At 40.3% G+C, this 19042-nt stretch overlaps 1 protein-coding gene across 1 annotated transcript in view; it reads left to right on the top strand.

Annotated features, from left to right (window-relative positions):
* Positions 1 to 5521: 5521 nt before the first annotated feature.
* MORC1 (MORC family CW-type zinc finger 1) overlaps positions 5522 to 19042 on the top strand; it is a 185422-nt gene continuing 171901 nt past the window's right edge. Inside the window, 4 exon segments of the mRNA XM_024735327.1 lie at positions 5522 to 5715; positions 6305 to 6358; positions 10542 to 10576; positions 16536 to 16604. Of these exon segments, the coding sequence (XP_024591095.1) occupies positions 5522 to 5715; positions 6305 to 6358; positions 10542 to 10576; positions 16536 to 16604 (352 nt within the window).

Consider the following 19042-nt stretch of genomic DNA (forward strand, 5'->3'; position numbering starts at 1 on the left):
GCAGAAACAAGAAAGCAGGGAGGTAGAACCAGCCGCGACTGTGCCTTTTATCTAGTGGTTTTCTAGAAACCACTCAACACATTTCTGCTTTTATCTTATTCAAGAATACTAAGTCAGATGGCCACCTTTGCTGCAGGGGAGTCTAGAAAAGTAAGCCTTCAGCTTTGATAGTAGAAAGAGGAAAGTTGGGAAAATGGCTAGTGGGTTAGCCAACCCAGAGTGAATACCATATTTTCTAACTCATTTAATACCATCACTATTCTTTGAGCAAGTTTTGGGCCTCATATTTTCCACCGTCTCCAGGGATGCTTATCACAGGGCTGAATATTTGGGAATATAAAGATGGTCAATTATATGGGTAACAGAATTTCTATAATGAAAACCCCACCATTGTCTAACCTGGAGTAGATTGGAAGAGATGAAAACACACTGACTAGGTTCACACAAAAGCAAGAAAATGAGCCATAATGGTATGAGGTGCTTTCAGAGACATTTCATTATTATCGATTGAGGGTTATTGGCCTCTTTCAACATTATCACCTTAATAGCATTTGTTTTCTGTGTTTATTATCTTAGGACGATGTCACTTCTTATAGTTCTTAGGAGATGGCACACCGTTGTGCATGGTTGGAAGGTACAAGTGTCCGTTTTTTATGTTTATAAACTTTGTTTTGTGTTTAAACATGTTTGTGTAGAGTAATGATATGTTGGTTCATACAAAGTTAAGCGAAAGGGGGAAAGTGGAGTTTGAAAAATTTGAGCCGCCATTTGTGACTCGTACATGAATGTTGCAAAGCTGAAATGCTTGGTTAGGAAGAGCTGAAGAGTCTCATATCCCAAATTGACTGTTCTCAACATCAGGATCAACCATAAGAGAAGCAGATGATGTTCTCATTTTAAATTTCTCCTCCCTGTTATTCCTCTAGTATTTTTATCATGAAGTAATGTTAAAATGAATACTGAAGCAGGGCTGAGGGGGGTGGCTGAGACAGGCAATCCCAAAAGTATACCTTAAAGAGGAAACGAATTGCCTTTATGACAGCAGAGTGGCAAAGCAGAGTTGAAATGGGGGAAAAGACTTTTGGTGGCTTGTGCACAATGACCTCAGGGCTCTTTTTCAGCACCATCTAATAGATCCCCCCTGCGTGTCTGTCATCCAGGCCAACCGGAAATGTCTAGTGCTTTGGGACTGCCCACTTACTGTAGGAGGGCTCTGCTCAGATTATTAGACGGAGTGCTTCTGTGATAATCACACCCTTCCCTCTGGTAGAAACTAGGTATTACAGCCCATTACTAATTATAGGCTAGTGGCTCTGGTGCCCTCTCAAAAGTAAATTTCTTTGAGGTAGCAGCTGGAAATTGGGGGTAATAAAATAAATCCAGAAGAGGCTTGTCAAGCTTTTCTTACCCATAAAATGAAAATAAAATATCACACTTTCATTGAAGTTCTATGAAAGGAAAAATTGGAAAGATAGCTCACGTTGCTTAGTAAAGAGACTTTTGCTATCAAAACACCATCATAGCCACTGTTAAAACAAAAATGCAATCAGGAAAATTATTTGAAATGTTTGTGTTTACTACCGGTTTTCAAATCAGAGCACCATGTGCGCTTGGGTTGCCATTCAGATTCTCTCTTTCTCTACTGAGTCTTACAAATGTAGTAACAGATAAACTTCTTTCTTTGGAAGTAGAATGAGTACCCCAAAACTGACATTGTTTTTCTTTTTTTTGTGAGCCTCATTGCTTGTGTAATGCCTGGAAATCACAAACACATCTAGTCCAACTTCTTTATTCCATAGATGCTTGTTTCTGATTTTAAAACTCTCATATAAAACATCTGCTGAGTACTATTGAACTACCTTATTTGCAAGTCATAGTGCCTTAGAATGAATGAGTTTGAACACTTAGCAGTCAACTAGGCCTACTAATTTGTCATCCCAGCCAGCACCTTTCCATAACACATCCTTGACAAATCTTGTTTCAGCTCAGGTTTTGGTGACTTAGTGCTTTGTATCCCCTTTTGGACAGCTGGCATACACAGCCCTTCCTTATATTTATCCCCAATCCCCCCTTTCCACCTTCCACTTGCCCAATTCTGTCTTTTGGAACAATACAGAATGTCTATTCTTTGAATCGCGCCAGCACATCAAACAATTGAATGGCAGCTGACAGGTGAAAAAGGTTCTCACGGAGCACAAGCCTCCACATTCTGTTCTGATTGCCTTTAGTTCTTCCTTCCTTTCTCTCTCTGGCTGACCGCTTTTCTTCTTTCTTTCTTTCAACTGGAGAAAACACAACCCAAGGGACATGGGTAAGTGCTGGGGTGAGAACACAAAGGGCCTTGACCTCTGCTGTGTAACAACCGCAAAAGGGAAACTATCCGTTTTCCTTCCCTACCGTCCCCAGCTCCCTTACCGACCTCGCCTCCCAGATTCTTCCCATTCTGTGTGTTTATGTGTGTATGTGTGTGTGCGATCATTTCTGATCGAATTCTACCCCCAGCCCTGGGCTCCATTTTCCAGCTGGGGAATGATAGAAAAGAGTGTTTAGTAAGGTTACGTAAACCTCAATTCGGGAAGAGGAGCCTAGCCCAGACGCCTTATCACCAGGTGGATCCAAGATCAGGAAGGACCAGACTTAACTTGCCAGACACTCGGGCCCACAGTGCAGGGTGAGCTTCGCGCTCCGGCCACCAGGGGGAGCGCGTGCTCGCCGAGCCAGGTGTCTGCGCAAGGGCGTGGGCGTGGGCGTGGAGATGGGCGAAAGGCTGCTGGGCCTGGCGTCTGGGTACCCGAGCGTCGCGCGGGTCGCGTTCCAGGCCATGGACGACAAGTATACCGCTCTGCGGCGGGCCCAGCTGAATCTGGACTTCATCCACGCCAACTCGTGAGTACCCTGGCGTAGCCGGAACGGGGGAGCCTGTCCACACAATGGAGACGTTTGTCCATCTCCTCATTCTACCATCCTGGCCTATCTCTAATGATTTCTCTCCCTAACACACTGACATTTTAAAGTTTAAAGTTGCCCTCCAAAGAGTAATTTGTATTTATCGATTCCAGCCGCTGTTGCATCCTGAGTCTTTCTGAAAATGTAACCTCTATGAGGGATAGGAATCTCACATTTTAGTTACTACTAGGGCACTGTTTCTTCTGTCAGGCTGGTAGCCCCTTTGGCTACTCTTTAGGTGTTATATCGAATATTCAGATTGCAGAGGCAGATGACAGAGGTTTTCTTGTCCATCTGTTATTTCCAACAGAGCAAAGCATAGCAGTGAGTGCTGTGTAATTCACAGTGGTATGTTGATTTTTTGGGAAACTTTTAGTAATTTGTATTTACTGAAAGTACCGATTGATAGAAAGGATGCAGCGGATCTAAAACCACAGAAATGGAAATGTAAAGAATCCTGGCCTTGCTGCTTGGGAAAAACAGTGTAATTTTTACAGACAACAGAATAAGACAAACAGGCAATATTCAGCAGATATTTAGTTTTATCTTGTTATCATGGAGAATGATTTCAAGCTGGAAAGGATGGTACAAGTAGTTAAAAGTTAACAGGTAGAAGACAGGTAGAATGAAGAAATAGCAATTTTCAGCAAGTTGAAAAATTATAAGCTGAGTGCTGGAAAGACTGAATTTTATCTTAGAAAAGTTCCTCAGCCTCAGTTTGCATAGTTTCTATAGCTATTGCTCCCCAACCCCCCCCCATACTACCCCATTATCAGTTGGTGGTCTGGTAACTTAACAACAAAAGTGACAGCAGCGTGAAGCCACAGCAACAATATCAGATACAAATTGGCATAGTCTCAGCTCCCAGAGATAAAATTCTTATCTGAGACTGGCCTCAGTAAAAACAGGAGTGATTTTTTATTCCTCCTTTGCTTCACCCCCACATCCAATCCATCAGTCATCAAGTCCTCTTCATGCCACCTCTGTGTCTCAAATTCATCCATTTCTCCCCATCTCTACTGCCATCTCCCCTCTGGATTTCTCGTAGCCTCTAAACTAGGTTCTCTGCTTCCCCTTCTTGCTCCCCTATGATCCGTTTTCCTAAAAGCTGCCAGAGTGAGCTTTTAAAAACTTAAACCAGATATGTCACTCTTCTTTTTAATATTATTTACTTATTTATTTTTATTTTTGACTGCGTTGGGTCTTCGTTGCTGCGTGCGGGCTTTCTCTAGTTGCGGTGAGCTGGGGCTACTCTTCGTTGTGGTGTGCAGGCTTCTCATTGCGGTGGCTTTTCTTGTTGCGGACCATGGGCTCTAGGCGCGTGGGCTTCAGTAGTTGTGGCATGTGGGCTCAGTAGTTGTGGCTCACGGACCTAGTTGCTCCGTGGCATGTGGGATCTTCCTGGACCAGGGCTCGATCCCGTGTCCCCTGCGTTGGCAGGCGGATTCTTAACCACTGAGTCACCAGGGAAGCCCCAAGGTGTGTCACTTTTCTTAAGACATGATAGTGGTTTCCAGTTGAATGGGGACCAAGTATGAGCTCTTAACCATGGAGTGGGAAGTACTGCACGACCTGGCCATCCCATGTCTTGCTGTGATCTCCCCGTTTTACCATAGCCAGAGCAGACTGGCCTGCTTAGCTCTTTTCTGCTTCAAGGTCTTTGTACCTCCTGCTCTTGCTGGAGCATTTTCACTCCAGTTCTGCAAGGGACTGAGCTCTTATCTTTCAGGGTTCAGCTTATGTCTTCTGTGAAGAAAGGCTTTCCCTTCCTCACCAGTTACTCTTCCCCATACCTCTTTCTTAGTAGCATTGAATCATAATCTGTGTTTTCATCTTTATATGTTTGTTTACTTGTGTATTTTTCATATCCCCCACTAACTTGAGCCCGTAAAGTGTAAAGAACATGTCTGCCCACATTGGCACATAGCAGGCAGTCAGTAAAAATCTCAAGTGAAATGGTACAGAAGCTTATATGGCATTTTTGGCGGGGAGATCAGAATGATTGCAGTTACTTTCCTGAAGGATTGTTTAGAAAGGCTTGTGGTTTGAAGTGCTGCTTTTGTAAAGCATGTCACCAACACTTTTCTTTTGCTCTGTTCTAGATTTTTAAGTACTAGCTTTCTTTTGAGTGAAGGACACCTTTTTGCAATAATTGCATTTAGTAGGTTTATGCTTTTTTTCATGAACAGTGAATATTTATTAAAAGGCCACTATTTTATAAGAGCAGCTAAGCTCAGAAATCAGAGACATCTGATGTCTGCCATTAAAGGAGTTAGTTCTACTGTAGGGTATAATTAAGAGTCAAATGAATGGTGTACTAAGCAATGAGGATAGGGGTTCACAAACTTGTCTCTTCATTAGAAGCATAGTAGGTTTATTCTGATGACGAATTTGAAAGCTGACTGGAGTCAAGAGACCCCTCAGCAGCATGTGTTTATAGTTTAAAATTCCAAAAATAGATATATGTATATATTTTTTTAAAATAAATTTTGAGCTAACATATCATCCTGTGGCCTGAGGTATTTGGAGTCACTGAGACATTGCAGATTATCCTTCCTCCTGTACAAACGAGCAGATGTTTTTTGATAAATGGGTCTCTCTTGCTTCTGCTACCTGTTTACTAAATATAAAAAGAAAATTGCCTACCGAATCTTACCTTAATGCTGCGATAAGGTTGCTGATTGAAATATCCACAACAACAAATGAAAAGCAAGTGTGGGACCCTGAAGGTGGCTTGATATCACCCCAGAGGAGCATTCAGCCTTCAAAGTATAAATAAGGATGGCTATCTAGTGTGTTCTATTGCCCAGGACTTGGCAAGAGGGATACAGGGGAGAGTGACCCCTGGTAATCTGTGAGATTATTTAAGGATCAGGGTTGTCCAAGGTGAAAAGATTGCACAGAAAAGTGTAGATTAGTGGTGCAAACAGGGTCCCCTGCCAGTGCCTGTGTCTGCAGATGGAGTCTTAAGGTCTTTCAGTGAGCCTGGATTTTGATCAAGGTTTTTCAGAAGTAATTTGGCCTTAAATAATACAGCTTTAATGAAACATTCTCTAAAAAAACTTGAGTAAATGCTTATCAAGCAATTTTAAAATGTCAAAATTTGCTTTAAGTACAGTCAGGTCCTTGAAGTCTTTGTTTTATTAGGAGTAGACAGGATATTTTGGCAATAGTGTTCTTAGCCCTGGCTTTGTCATGTACTTCAGAATCTTGACCATGCTGAGAAAGTAGTTTCTAGAATAACTCTGTAATTGATTATCTGCCTAGAACTGGAGAACATTGTCTGAACGTGTCTTGAACCTTTTACATTGATTACAGAGTTGGTTTAACTTTGGTTTTCCCTCTATTTCTTCATCAGCACCACTCACAGTTTCCTTTTTGGAGCACTGGCTGAATTGCTGGACAATGCAAGGTAAGGATTATGTGTAAACAAAGGTTATTCAAAGGGACAAAGGCATTTTATGACATTAATAAAGTCTAGTCATATTAAGAGATGAAAATACGTTGTCATTTCCCCACTTGGAATGCTTTGTGACTTGATTTCCTATAAAATCAAGGTATTATAGGAAAAAGAACAGATGAAAGGAGGAATTATTCATCTTTATTCAGTTTGTATTTATGATCATACTTGAAGTGCAGGTAAATTGGACATCTGTTTTGTTTTTACATCTTTATTGGAGTATAATTGCTTTACAATGGTGTGTTACTTTCTGCTTTATAACAAAGTGAATCAGTTATACATATACATATGTTCCCATATCTCTTCCCTCTTGTGTCTCCCTCTCTCCCACCCTCCCTATCACACTCATCCAGGTGGTCACAAAGCACCGAGCTGATCTCCTTGTGCTATGCGGCTGCTTCCCACTAGCTATCTACCTTACGTTTGGTAGTGTATATATGTCCATGCCACTCTCTCACTTTGTCCCAGCTTACCCTTCCCCCTCTCCATATCCTCAAGTCCATTCTCTGGTAGGTCTGTGTCTTTATTCCCGTCTTGTCCCTAGGTTCTTCATGACCTTTTTTTTTTTTTCTTAGATTCCATATATATGTGTTAGCATACGGTATTTGTTTTTCTCTTTCTGACTTACTACACTCTGTATGACAGGCTCTAGCTCCATCCATCTCACTACAGATAACTCAGTTTTGTTTCTTTTTATGGCTGAGTAATATTCCATTGTATATATGTGCCACGTCTTCTTTATCCATTCATCTGGACATCTGTTTTTGTGTTTATAACCATGTAATAGCAGATATTCATTTGGATTTTATTTGAATTATGTATCAATGTATACTATGTATTGAGAATTTAGATTTGGGTTTGGGCATTTACTGAAGTCTGCATCAAAGTGAATTGCATAGTTAAGGAGAAAAGAGCTAAGTGTTGTTGATACCCTGCTGTGTATCAGATCCTGTTCTAAGCTCTTCATGTACAGGTATTAACTCATTATTCTTGACAACAGCACTTTGACCTGGGAATCATTATTTGAATTCCCCAGTTGTAGAAATCGATGCACAGAGAGGTTAGATGACCTATTCAAGGAGATACAGTTAATATTTGGTAGAGCTAGAATTCAAATTCAGGCTGTCTGGCTACAGAACTCCCTTGCCCCATTTTACTGTCTCTGACAAAGGCATTGATGTTTAAGGAAATCTCTTTAACAATTTAAGACCTGCTCAATCGTGTGTTTGTGAAGGAGTCAGTTTTTCAGCTTGCTGAATATGGCATTTGGTTTTTTTATATTTGTATTTGCCTGTGACAGAAGATTTTGTCACCTTTTCTGCAGAAAGCAAAGTCCACCCAGGCAGTAGTATGTGGTTGTTAGATAAGGGATCTCAGTGGGGAGATCTGAATTCCCTGCCACTGATTGATGACTGTATTACAGCGTTTTGCATTTTCCTTTCGTTTCTGGCCTTTGAAGGGAGGTGACTGAGTGTGACCACAGGGTGTAGTCATTTAACCAGCCATCTAGAACTTCCTGCACAGCCATGCTCAATGCTAAGTAAAAAGTCCCTAGCTCCTCTTTATATGAAACTCTGCAGAACTGATGGAATCACAGTCATCGCAAAAAGGGAGGGAAGAGGAGAAAAAGAAATTTGCTTGGTCAGAAGAGCTGTGAATGCAACTTAGGTGGAGCTAACAGAGATGGGGCTACTACACGTGAATGTTCATGGTTGGTCTCTGCAGGAATTCAGGGTTTCTACTGTTTGCCTCTGCCCAAAGCTTTGAAGCAAGGCTCCTCCTGTATCCATTAGTCCTCTGTCCTACTCAGTGTCCATTTCCAGCAACTTGACATCTGTAACTGTGAAAGAACACATCTGTCTCTTTTGCCTACTGTCTTTTCTCCTATAAAGTTGTTTCACTCGTTCATTTCAACAAAGGAGGGCAAGTAAAATCAGAATGTAGAAGAAATAGAACAGTGGGAACGGTTTATGGAGTAGAGAGGGTGATTAGCAAAGAAAGATTGACTGCAGACTCAGGGGAGTGAGGGAAATGTGATCAGTCAAGCAATTCTTCAAGCAGCATTTGTAAACTGGCAGCCCCCGAACAAGTCCAGCCTGTCTCATGTTTATTTGACTCATACTGAAAGTTTGCACGATATTTATAAAAAAAGAAAGGAAGGAATTGTTTGTAAAGTTTGAGAAACATGAGGTGCCACATAAAAGAATCTGGATCCCATGCTTTTTTTGTGTTTTTTTAAAGATTAGACGTACCAACCTTGAGGCTGCCTTCCTCAATGGGATCAGGTGTGTAGCAGGTGCACTCTTGGGACCAGCCTGTGTTTTCAGCTTTGCCATTCCCAGTGTTCCCCACGGCCAGCCTGAACTCTTCAGCTCCTCTGTCTTCAGGGCACACTGAAGTTTGTCACCGCTGCTTAGATGCTAGTAATTGACAGCAAATGAAGCTATTTAACAGACTTACGCGAGATGCTTGCTTGGTCTTACAGAGGTCTTCATAAAGTCCCTGTGTTACTCTAAGATGTTATTTTATATCATTGTACTCAAGATTTTGATGATTTCCTGGAGTTGTCAAAATTAGAACTGGAAGGTATTAAAAGAATGTTGTGGAAAGAGGAGGAAAAAATGTGGCGGGATAGGAAGGTGTTGTTAGGGGACTCTTCCTGATACAACACATGTTCAGAGAGAAAGTAGCTGGGCTCAAGTACAAAGCTTATTATGAAATGTCTTAATATGCTGTAAAGGTAAATGACTGTTCTTTGTCTCATCCCATGGAATTTTTCTATGAAGAAACTGTTTCTATGGAAAAAACCGTTCAGTACAGTGGCGTTTATTGAGCAATTATTGTGTACATGGTACTTTGTATAACGTGTAATTATACAATGGAGATAATGATACCTATGTGTCATGGGTCTGTGGTAAGGATTAGAAGGGAAGGTTTAATATTTATTTGTCACATGGATAATGCCCAAGAAATGACAGTGGTAACCCCAGAATTTCTTTAGAGGAGGCACTTAGAAGCAGCAGTTGGCTAGAGGAAGGAGCTAAGGGGCCAACTTTGTAGAACAGGTACATTGTACTTGTACCTACTCCAATTTATCTGGGGTAGTTTTGGGTCAGGACTGATGGAAATTTTGGGAGACACTCAGATTTTCCCATCAGAGTCCCACTGGTTGTTATTATTCTGAGCTTCCTTCTAGACTCTTCCTTCCCTCAACATACCCACTTCCTCGTCAGCTAAGCCCTCATTGTCCTTCTCCTTTCTCTCACAGCCTTCATGTGGAAACCAGGATCTTCTGGCTCTTTCTCCTTTACTTTTAAAGTTTCTACTTTAAAAAGTAATTTAAGAAAATACATAAATAATATCTGTGAATTGTAGAAAACTAAGGAAATAAGAAAAAAAGAAAAGGCACCAGTAACCTCATCATTTGTGGAGAGGGGGTGTCCAGCATACTTCTCTGTGCAAGACCAAATATTAAATATTTTCACCTTTGTAGGCCATGTGTTCTCTGTTGAAACTACCCAACTCTACTATTGTAGTGTGAAGGCAGACTATAAGCAATAGGTAAATGACAATATGTAAATAAACGGTCATCGTTGTGTTCCCGTAACTTTATTCACAAAAACAGCTGGTGGGCCCATAGATCATAGATTGCCAACCTCTGACCTAGAGAAAACCACTGTTAACATTTGATTTCTTTCCTTACAGATATGCACATGAATATCATTTATGTTCTTTAAAAATGTGATCATATGGTACACAGTACTTAGTAATTTTCTTTTTCTTTTTGTACTAAAATATATCATGAAAGTCTTCATATGACTTCTGGATTATTCCCCAACCATTTTTTATGTTCATATCCATTTTATTGAGCTTCGTGTGTAACTACCACTAAATTCCATCTCTTCTTTTAAATTTCTGAGTTTCAGGCTTTGTAATATTCTCAAATTACAAGTGATCATAGGTCTTAGTCTACAAATGCAGGGTGAAACATTTTAGTGTTTTTAAAGCAATTTAAGCAGATTTCTCCATTGTTTGCTATCTGACAGTAGATCATATGTCACATGAGCAATTCAGATTAATGTAATTTTTAAAAATACAATTTCATACTGAAGCAGTATTTTTATATTGTTTTCAGAGATGCAGGGGCTGCAAGACTGGATGTGTTTTCAGGTGAGCAGATTTGCTTTCTCCTTTTTTCTTCTAATGGAAAAGCCTGTAGTTATTTTGATTTTCTTTTATTTCATGAAAATCAAACCACATTCTATAGATTTTTAATGTAATCTAAGTGCTTTGTGAGTTCAGTGACCCCGTGGGGAGCCAGGTTGAGAACAATATACTCTTTGAGTGAAATTGTTCACTTGTTAGAGGACTCATTTACAAAATTGGATCTTCCAGGGTTTTGTGAAAGCATCAGTGATTTGGAGCAGTCAGTTTGTCTGCCACGAGAAAACAGTTTTATTTTAAAATGCATATTAACTTAATGGTTATTCATAATTAAGTATACATCATTCCCAACATATCACAGTTTTAAAGTGTGTAAGTGAATGTGTAGTATGAATGTTTGAAGGCTATGAAATTCAAACCAAGCATGTTTTCTTTACTGACTTCATTTCCAGTCACCAAGTATTTATTGCACTTATTAGTTCATTTCACTGAATATGATGCAGAGGAAGTTAGGTTTTGTGATCCAGTCCTGTAGTTAACACTACCTGGAGAAATGCCTATGGTGTTAAAACTGATCCCCAACCCAGATTCTATCAGCTCTTCTGTAAATATTGGCTGTTGGTCACAGGCCAGAGAATGTGGTCCATGATATAAAGTCTTATCATTATTTAAAAAGCAACTCAGTTCAATTCAGTTTTCTAAATGTTTTAAGATTTTGTGCTAGGTGGGTGCTTCTGGTTCACGAGGAAGAGAGACATGGACATCTTGAGAGATCTGAAGAAACATAATAAATGACACTCTTCTTCCCTTTCTACTCCCAGGTTCTGAGAAGTTTGAGAAATCAAATAAGAGAGTAGTCTTCATTGCTGATAAATGCTAGGTTGGAGTGTGGAGCTTAGTGTGGGAGAGCATCAGGCACTCGCCCACCTAGTGGAGTCACGCTCTCTGCAGGCAGCTCGCTCTCAGAGGGAACAGGAGAGATCTGAGCAGAACCTTCTTAAGTTACTTTTCCCCAAATTACTAGTCAGATGAGTGAGCTCACTGCTTCAGGGAAAAAATGGTCAAAGTACAGAGAAGGGCCCCTTTACTACTGCTGATTGAACTCCATTCTGCATAGAAGGAAATGCCAGTAGTGGAGAAAGGGGGTGGTCTTTCCATATATATATCCAATTATATAAGAGTAAAAGAGAATAAGCATGTCTTGCCTAGGAGAGACTCAAAGCATAGTGGGAACACAGAGAAAGAACACCCCATATTAAAGAGCCAGGGCTTGAAATATGGATGTGATTATTGTCAGGTAGTGTAGGAAGAAAAGAATAGTCTTGTCTGAGGAATTATTGTGAAAAAAAGAATGGAGGTAGACTAGTTCAGAGACTCATTCATTTATTCAATAACAATTTACTGGGTATCTATTATGAATGAGCCAAGCAGTTTTTCTAGGTGCTGGGGATAGAGCAATGAGTAAAGTGTTTGATTAAGCCTGTGCTCTCATGGAACATGCATTCTAATGAGGAAAGATAGACAATAAAGAAGTGAACAAATAAATAATATACCAGGTCACGATAAGTGCTAAAAAGAAACAAAACATAGTGGGATAAGAGAACAGAGAGGAATGGGAAAGATGTACTATTTTTCACATGGTGCTCATGGAAAGTTGCTCTAAATAGGTGATATACCAGCAAAGACCTAAATGACATGAGGCAGTGAGCCATGTATATATTTGGAGAAAAAGCATCCAGGAGACAATGATGGGGCTTGGTTGACTAGAGCTAAGTGTTAGAGCCAAATGGATGAGCACCTTGAATACCATACTAAGATTTTTTGTTTGTTTGTTTTTCTGTAGCCAGTGAACCATTAAAGAGTTTTGAGCAATGTCAGTTGGCAAATTATTCAATAGAAATGTGCTCTTTTCTTTTTAAAGAAAGATACTCTAGCAAGAGCATACAGGATGGTTTGTAGATGGTCTGTAGAAGTGTGAAAGAACGATAGCAGGGAAGTGGGGCTATGGATGATCTACACAAGATTTTATGAGGATTTGAACGAAGGCAGTGGTCCTAGCAGTGGAGGAAGGAGAAAAGATTCGAGCTGAATTTCATAAAGAGCACACATATTATTGAAGGGTTGAAGGGTTGAGAAGAATTATCTGGAATCACAGAAAGTACAACAACTGTGTTCAGAATTCACACATTATGTTCTTTTGGATTTGTGCAAGACATCAGGGCATGGCAGTATTTACTTCACCCCCCTTTCTTTAGCACTTGGCATTGTCACAAAAAATAAAAAAGAATCTTTGCAGTTTGGTTTGAAAGGGGCACTTCTTTCTTTATTTAGGTAATATGTGTTATTGCAGCAAACCACAATATGGCTATCAACCTAGCAAACTGATTTTTCTTCAGAAAATAAAATAAATAAATAAACTAGGGCCAGGGCTTATGCACCGATAGAATTGGTATGGGGGTACGTAATTAATCTAAGCATTGGATTAGTTTTAAAATTATTTACTGAGGCATGTGAATTACTTTCCAGTCTTAAGTTTTCTTCAAGTAACTTGAGGGCTATAAAATTCAAACTGAATATGTTTAGCCATGGATGTTTTATCTTTCTGTGTGTATTATTCTAGTAAACATGGATATGCATTCAGTACATATTTTTAGTGCTTACCAAGTGGTAGGCACTGGGTCAAGTGCTGAGTACATACAGTGCCTGCTTTTAAGGAATTGGCATCCTAGTAAAGGGATCTGTGGAAGATATTGTGTGCAGCTTCACTTTTATGGGTAGAAGGCCGTTGAGCTTTCATCATATCTCTGAGGCAACTTGAGTCCCAAAACGTGGAAGAACCACTAGTCTGAAAGAGAAATAGATGCATGAACGGGTATTTGAATATACTTTGAAAAGTGGGAAACACAGATTAGAAAGACAGCATTCATTATGGGCACCTGATGATGTGGAAGGATTAGGAAGACTTCCTGGAAGAAATCATGTATGAACTAGAGACCTAAAGGGAAAATAGGCCTTAACCTAGAAAATCAAGGATGGAAAGGACGAAGGAGAAGAATGTATAGTCGCTTGAATCTGGAGAGAACATAGGACACCCTGATGGTGTTGAAGAAATGTTTGAGATGTTCAGGATTAGTCCCAGGTGGTTATTTGTGTGGAAGTGGAAGAGTGCAGTATGGGCAGGGGAGGGGATGATAAGAGATGAGCTTGGAGGGGTTCTTCAGAGAAACAGAACCAATAGTAGATAGATATCTCTCCCTGCCCCTTTCTCTTTCTCTCTCTCTCTCTCTCTCTCTGTCAGTCTCTCTCATTCTATCTATGGATATACATATAGTAGAGAGGGAGGAAGAGGAAGATTATTTTAAGAAGCTGGCTCCCATGATTGTGCGGGCTGGCAGGTGTGGAATCTGTAGGGCAGCTGGCAGGTTGGAAATCCAGGTCAGAGTTGACGTTGCAGTCTTGAGTTCTAAATCTTCAGGCAGGCCAGCAGCCTGGAAACTCAAGCAGGGTTTCTGTGTTGCAGTCTTGAGGCAGAAAATTGCTGTTTCTTTGGGAAACCTCAGTCTTTGCCTTTACGGCCTGTAACTGATTGGATGAGGCTGACCCACATTATAGAGGGTATCTGCTTTACTTACAATTAGCTGATTATAAATGTTAATTGTATCCACAAGTACTTTCATAGCAACATCGAGTTGACCAAACAGTTGGACACCACAGCTTAGCCAAGTTGACACATAAAATTCACCACCACAGAGAGGTCGGAGGGTCAGGTGATGAAAGGCAAGCTAGATTTGTTAACTGGTTGGGTTGCACCCTGTGGGCAGTGGGAAGGCATGCAAGGGTTATAAGCAGGAGAGGGGTGAACTGCATGACTGGCTGCAGACTCTCGGCGTGCTCTGATTTGTGGGAGCAAGAAGTGGGGGAGCCGCTACTGGAATCCAGAAGAGAGGGGTGGTTTCCTGAACTAAGGCAGTGTCATGGGGATGGAGAAAGTGGCCAGATTTGAGAGATGTGAGGAGGTGGAATGGAGAAGACATGTCTACATGGGTGGAAGAGGTGGAGAACTTGATCTTGAGGCTTTGACTTGGGCAGCTGAAGCCTAATAGCAGAGAGATGCCATTTATTGAGCAGGACATACCAGAAGGAGGAGGCAGTCTGCTTGGGGAGAAGGTGCTGTGGTTTGTTTCAGACATGCATGCTTAATGGTTAGTAGAAATCGATCTGAAATACATAGTTTTAAGGAATTGAAACAAACAAGGCCAAGCCTCTGAGTGGGTACTTGGGGAACGTTAAATTTTGAGGCTGTGATTGTCTGCAGGCCTTCATGGGAATTTATAGAAAAATTAAGCACTCTGTTAAGACTCTTGGGAATTTTGAGCCTTTCCCACCTATTCACCAAAGAAATGCCCTGCTTTCTTACGTGAGAACTATATACCAAGAGCTGCAAAATCAACTGTTGCAACGTCACAGGCTGAGGCTTGTGTTAGGTGGTTGCCAGTTCTGATAAACCTTAGGATAATAGGAAGGAGTTTTTATTGCTAAACTGCATCCAAGACCAATTAATTTAGAATATATCCCGGTGATTCAAATGTGCAGCCAAGGTTGAGAACTATCGCATTGTGCAAAGAACTCAACAAGAGTTGAACAGTGGAGAAGTGTCAGCCTTACTCAGGGGACAGCTGAACGGAGCAAATACCTAAAGCGGGGAGGAATATTCTGACACAGAAGTTGAGCAGACCAGAGAACCAGGTAGGGAGAAGAACTGGGGAAATGAGATGGTAGGGAAGATTCAAAGGGTTTGTAAACAGGAGGTGAATTAGAGAGAGGAGGGGGGATGACAAGTGGACATGTGAGCATAAAATTATGAACCCAGAAAACTTGGGTATGATTTTTAGATATGTATTTATAGATTATTTTGAACATTTAAAAAATGTAGATTAGAGGTGACCATTGAACCCAGAGTTGACTTAACTGATGTGCTAGAAATGAATCTGTAAGGATGGAGTTAGTAAATCCATGGCTGCCTGGGGATGGGGTCGGGGGTGACAGGGCATGGGAGGGGCAGAAGGCAGAGACTACAAGGGGCACCAGGAAACACCTGGGGTGATGGTCATGTTCACTATCCTGATTGTGGTGATGGTTCCACAGGTATTTACGTATGTCAAAATGTGTCACATTGTACACTTTAAACGTGTAGCTCTTTTGTGTGTAAGCTATTTCTCAATAAAGATGTTATGTTAACAAAAGAGAGAGGTGTGCTAGAATTCACGTATCCAAATGTTGAAATTACTTCAAGAGCCAGATTACAAACTGTGCATTGACATTACTCTCATTACTTTTAGTTACACCTTCAAAATTTTTTAAACAAGAGATTATATTATGTAATTTAATATCTCTTAATCATCAAAATTGACTCCAAATAACTTAGCTATTTTCAAAAATCAAATACATTTTCAAGAGGCAAATATTTTCTGCCACTAAGAAACATGCACGAATGGCTCTTATGGGAATTAGCTACTTGGAAGAGAGCCTGATGAATTTAATAAGAATGACCTGGATTGACTTTAGAATTAGTGCTTTGGTGGAAGGGCATCAGGATTGATCAATTTGATAGAGGGATCCTGGGGCCACATCACTGGCTACCTTTATTCCCTCCCCCAGGGAGAAAATACCTGAAGTTTAAAGGACCAGTCAGATTCCAGAACAGGGCATGTCATGCTGTATACATAATTTATTAATATGTACATGTTTTGTGTTAATTTAAAGCCTTTTTGTTGCATGATTGTTTTCCCCCTGCAGTTTCTCATGAAACTGTAGCCAAGATGCCTTTCTGAGCTTTATCCTTGTGTCATAACTCTGTCACCCAGTGGCTGCATTTGAGGAGGACAAATAATTATGTGAGCAGCATGACTGTCTGATGAACAAATTAAGCCCCCTATTTATTAGTAATAACTGCTTTCTCTTACAGTGGATAATGAAGAACTGCAGGGTGGATTCATGTTGTGCTTCCTGGATGATGGATGTGGTATGAGCCCTGGTAAGTGAATTATCTAGATTCCTACCTGGCTGTTAGAACAAACAGCCTGAAAACCTATAAAATAAATAAAAATAAATTGATATATATATATATATATATAAATATATAAACAAGTATGGAGCTATTAGGGAAAATAAACCCCAGACTTAACATATTGTTGAGCTTTTTAGCTTTAAATATTCCAGCTGACAGAGTAAATTCACTGTAACCATCTAAAGCAAGACCAAAAGTGAATGTAAATCAATATTGCCAGAAAAATGACAGGCACAGGGCACAGATTTCTTGTAAGGAACAGCATCTGGGAATGAATGGAAAACAAACACAGACTGTGAGATTGTCTTTAGCACACCCTTCAGGTACTGCTTGCAAGAGACCCGAGGCAGTTTCTAGTGTCTTTAGGCTATTTAAAATTTTTTGTTTAACCTTGAGGTAGAGGTCACCTCTCCTTGTTTTTAGCAGTTTGTGTTTTTTCCCTGCACATTCAAAGGTTTAGTTGCTTCTTGAATGTTCTCAGCGTAGTGAAAACACCTACAATGCATTGCATGATTATCTTCGTATCTTCAAGGCTAGCAAAAGACAGCACAGAATAGGTACATAATATTGTTTGCTGTGGAACTGAGATGTTATTCCTTCAGATAAAGGATTTGCATGAATTGGGATACCTTATCCCTGAATTCTTATAACACTTGTGTATGTCCCTCAAGCTAGGCTTTTTGACCACAGATTTAACAAACAGTGAGGGAGTTCAAATAATATGGTAGTGTTCTGGTCAGTTCCACACCAGAGGAAAGAATGATCATCTGTGCTGATAGAAGCTAAGAATAAAAAATAAGGCAATTATCTTCTTTTGAGTCTCCAAAGACCCCCTTGGTCTGAATGGTAAAAGACTATGTGTGACATATTCTAAAGCAATTCCTTAAAAAAAGAAGCAACTCCTTTATATGGGTCCACAAACAAAATAATCAAAACACAGGTAAGACAAATATTCAGATCGTCAGAAGAAACTCACTTCAGTTGACATACACAGTTGTATTTTAAAAAGGTCCAGTAGTGTTGAGAGCAATTCTTTATTAATGTTGGAACTCAGGTGATAAGTTGGAAGAGTTTTTCTGATGACTGAAAATAGAATCCATCTGTTGTCCAAGCTGAGCTCAATCAATCTTGACCCTTAGAAGATGACTGCGGTGATTTCCAAACTCTTTTCACTTGCAGTCTTGCCCCATTACAGTGCATTTCCCACACAGCAATCCTGAGTGCATTGTTTTCTTTTAATAGATCATATTGATGCCCCTGCTTAAAACCCTTAGTGGTTTTCCATTACTTTAGAATAAAATTCATATTCCTCAGCAACACTTTCAATTTCTTGCATTATTTGGCCTCTGTCCACCTCTTTGACCTTTTCTCATACCTCGCACTTCCTTGCTCACAGCGCTCCAGCCACACCTGGCTGGCCCTTCATCATTTAAATCTCATCTCAGATGACACCTTATGAAGGAGGCCTTCCCTGAGCATTCTATCTGTAGGCTACATTCTTGTTAATTCCCTGTAACATTACCCTTGTTTTATTTCCTTTACTTAGTGCTCTCCGAAAGGATCTTGTTTGTCTACTTCTTTCTCCTACCATGACATAAAGTTATTGAGGACAGGGGTCATGCCTGTCCTATTCAGTGTTCTGTCCCTGTGCTCAGAACTCTGGCCACCATACATGGGAGTCTGTATGGTGTGTGATAAAAACCATGGGATTTGGTCTTCTGCAACTCTGGGTGCTATTTCTGTGGGTACCATTTATCAGTGTGACCTTGGGAAAGTTACATAAACTCCTAAAACTTAAATTTCCTCATGTGTAATGTGTAGATAATAATAATAATAGTATCTTCCTTGTAGGCTTGTTATAAATATTAAGTAGTTGGTGCAAATAAAGTATATGATATAGTACCTGGCACATACTAAATAATAAGCAGTAGCTAATATTATCATTATGGATACGCTCATCTAATAGCCAACCCTTAATAAGAACATGTGATAAAATGTCCAGTTAGCTTCAGACAAGCAGAGTGTCTTTACATACCTCATGCCACATGCCACTGAACTATAGCATGTCTGCCCCCAGACTGACACAGGGTCCTCAGGGCAATTCTGGAGCATGTATTCAGGTAGCCCAATTGGGAGACCCATTTCTATCTCTTCCTATTTCCCTGGGAGCATTCCTGTTCTTGGAGGTATGTATATTCTGAAGTTCAGGGGATTCTTCTCTAGAATTCCAGAATGCCCTGGAGAGATCAGGAGAATAACTCTCAAAGTCTGAAATAAGTAGCCCTTCCCAGTTAGTAGCAGACCAAAAGCTATTCTGCCCTTCTCAGTCTCACATGGGACTGGATAAGTGCCAAAAGCATAGAAAATTACTAGTGGTACAAATAATTATAGGACCTTTATTAGCA

The sequence above is a fragment of the Neophocaena asiaeorientalis genome, unplaced genomic scaffold (assembly GCF_003031525.2).
Source record: "Neophocaena asiaeorientalis asiaeorientalis breed wild unplaced genomic scaffold, Neophocaena_asiaeorientalis_V1.1 scaffold136, whole genome shotgun sequence".
Taxonomy (NCBI): domain Eukaryota; kingdom Metazoa; phylum Chordata; class Mammalia; order Artiodactyla; family Phocoenidae; genus Neophocaena; species Neophocaena asiaeorientalis.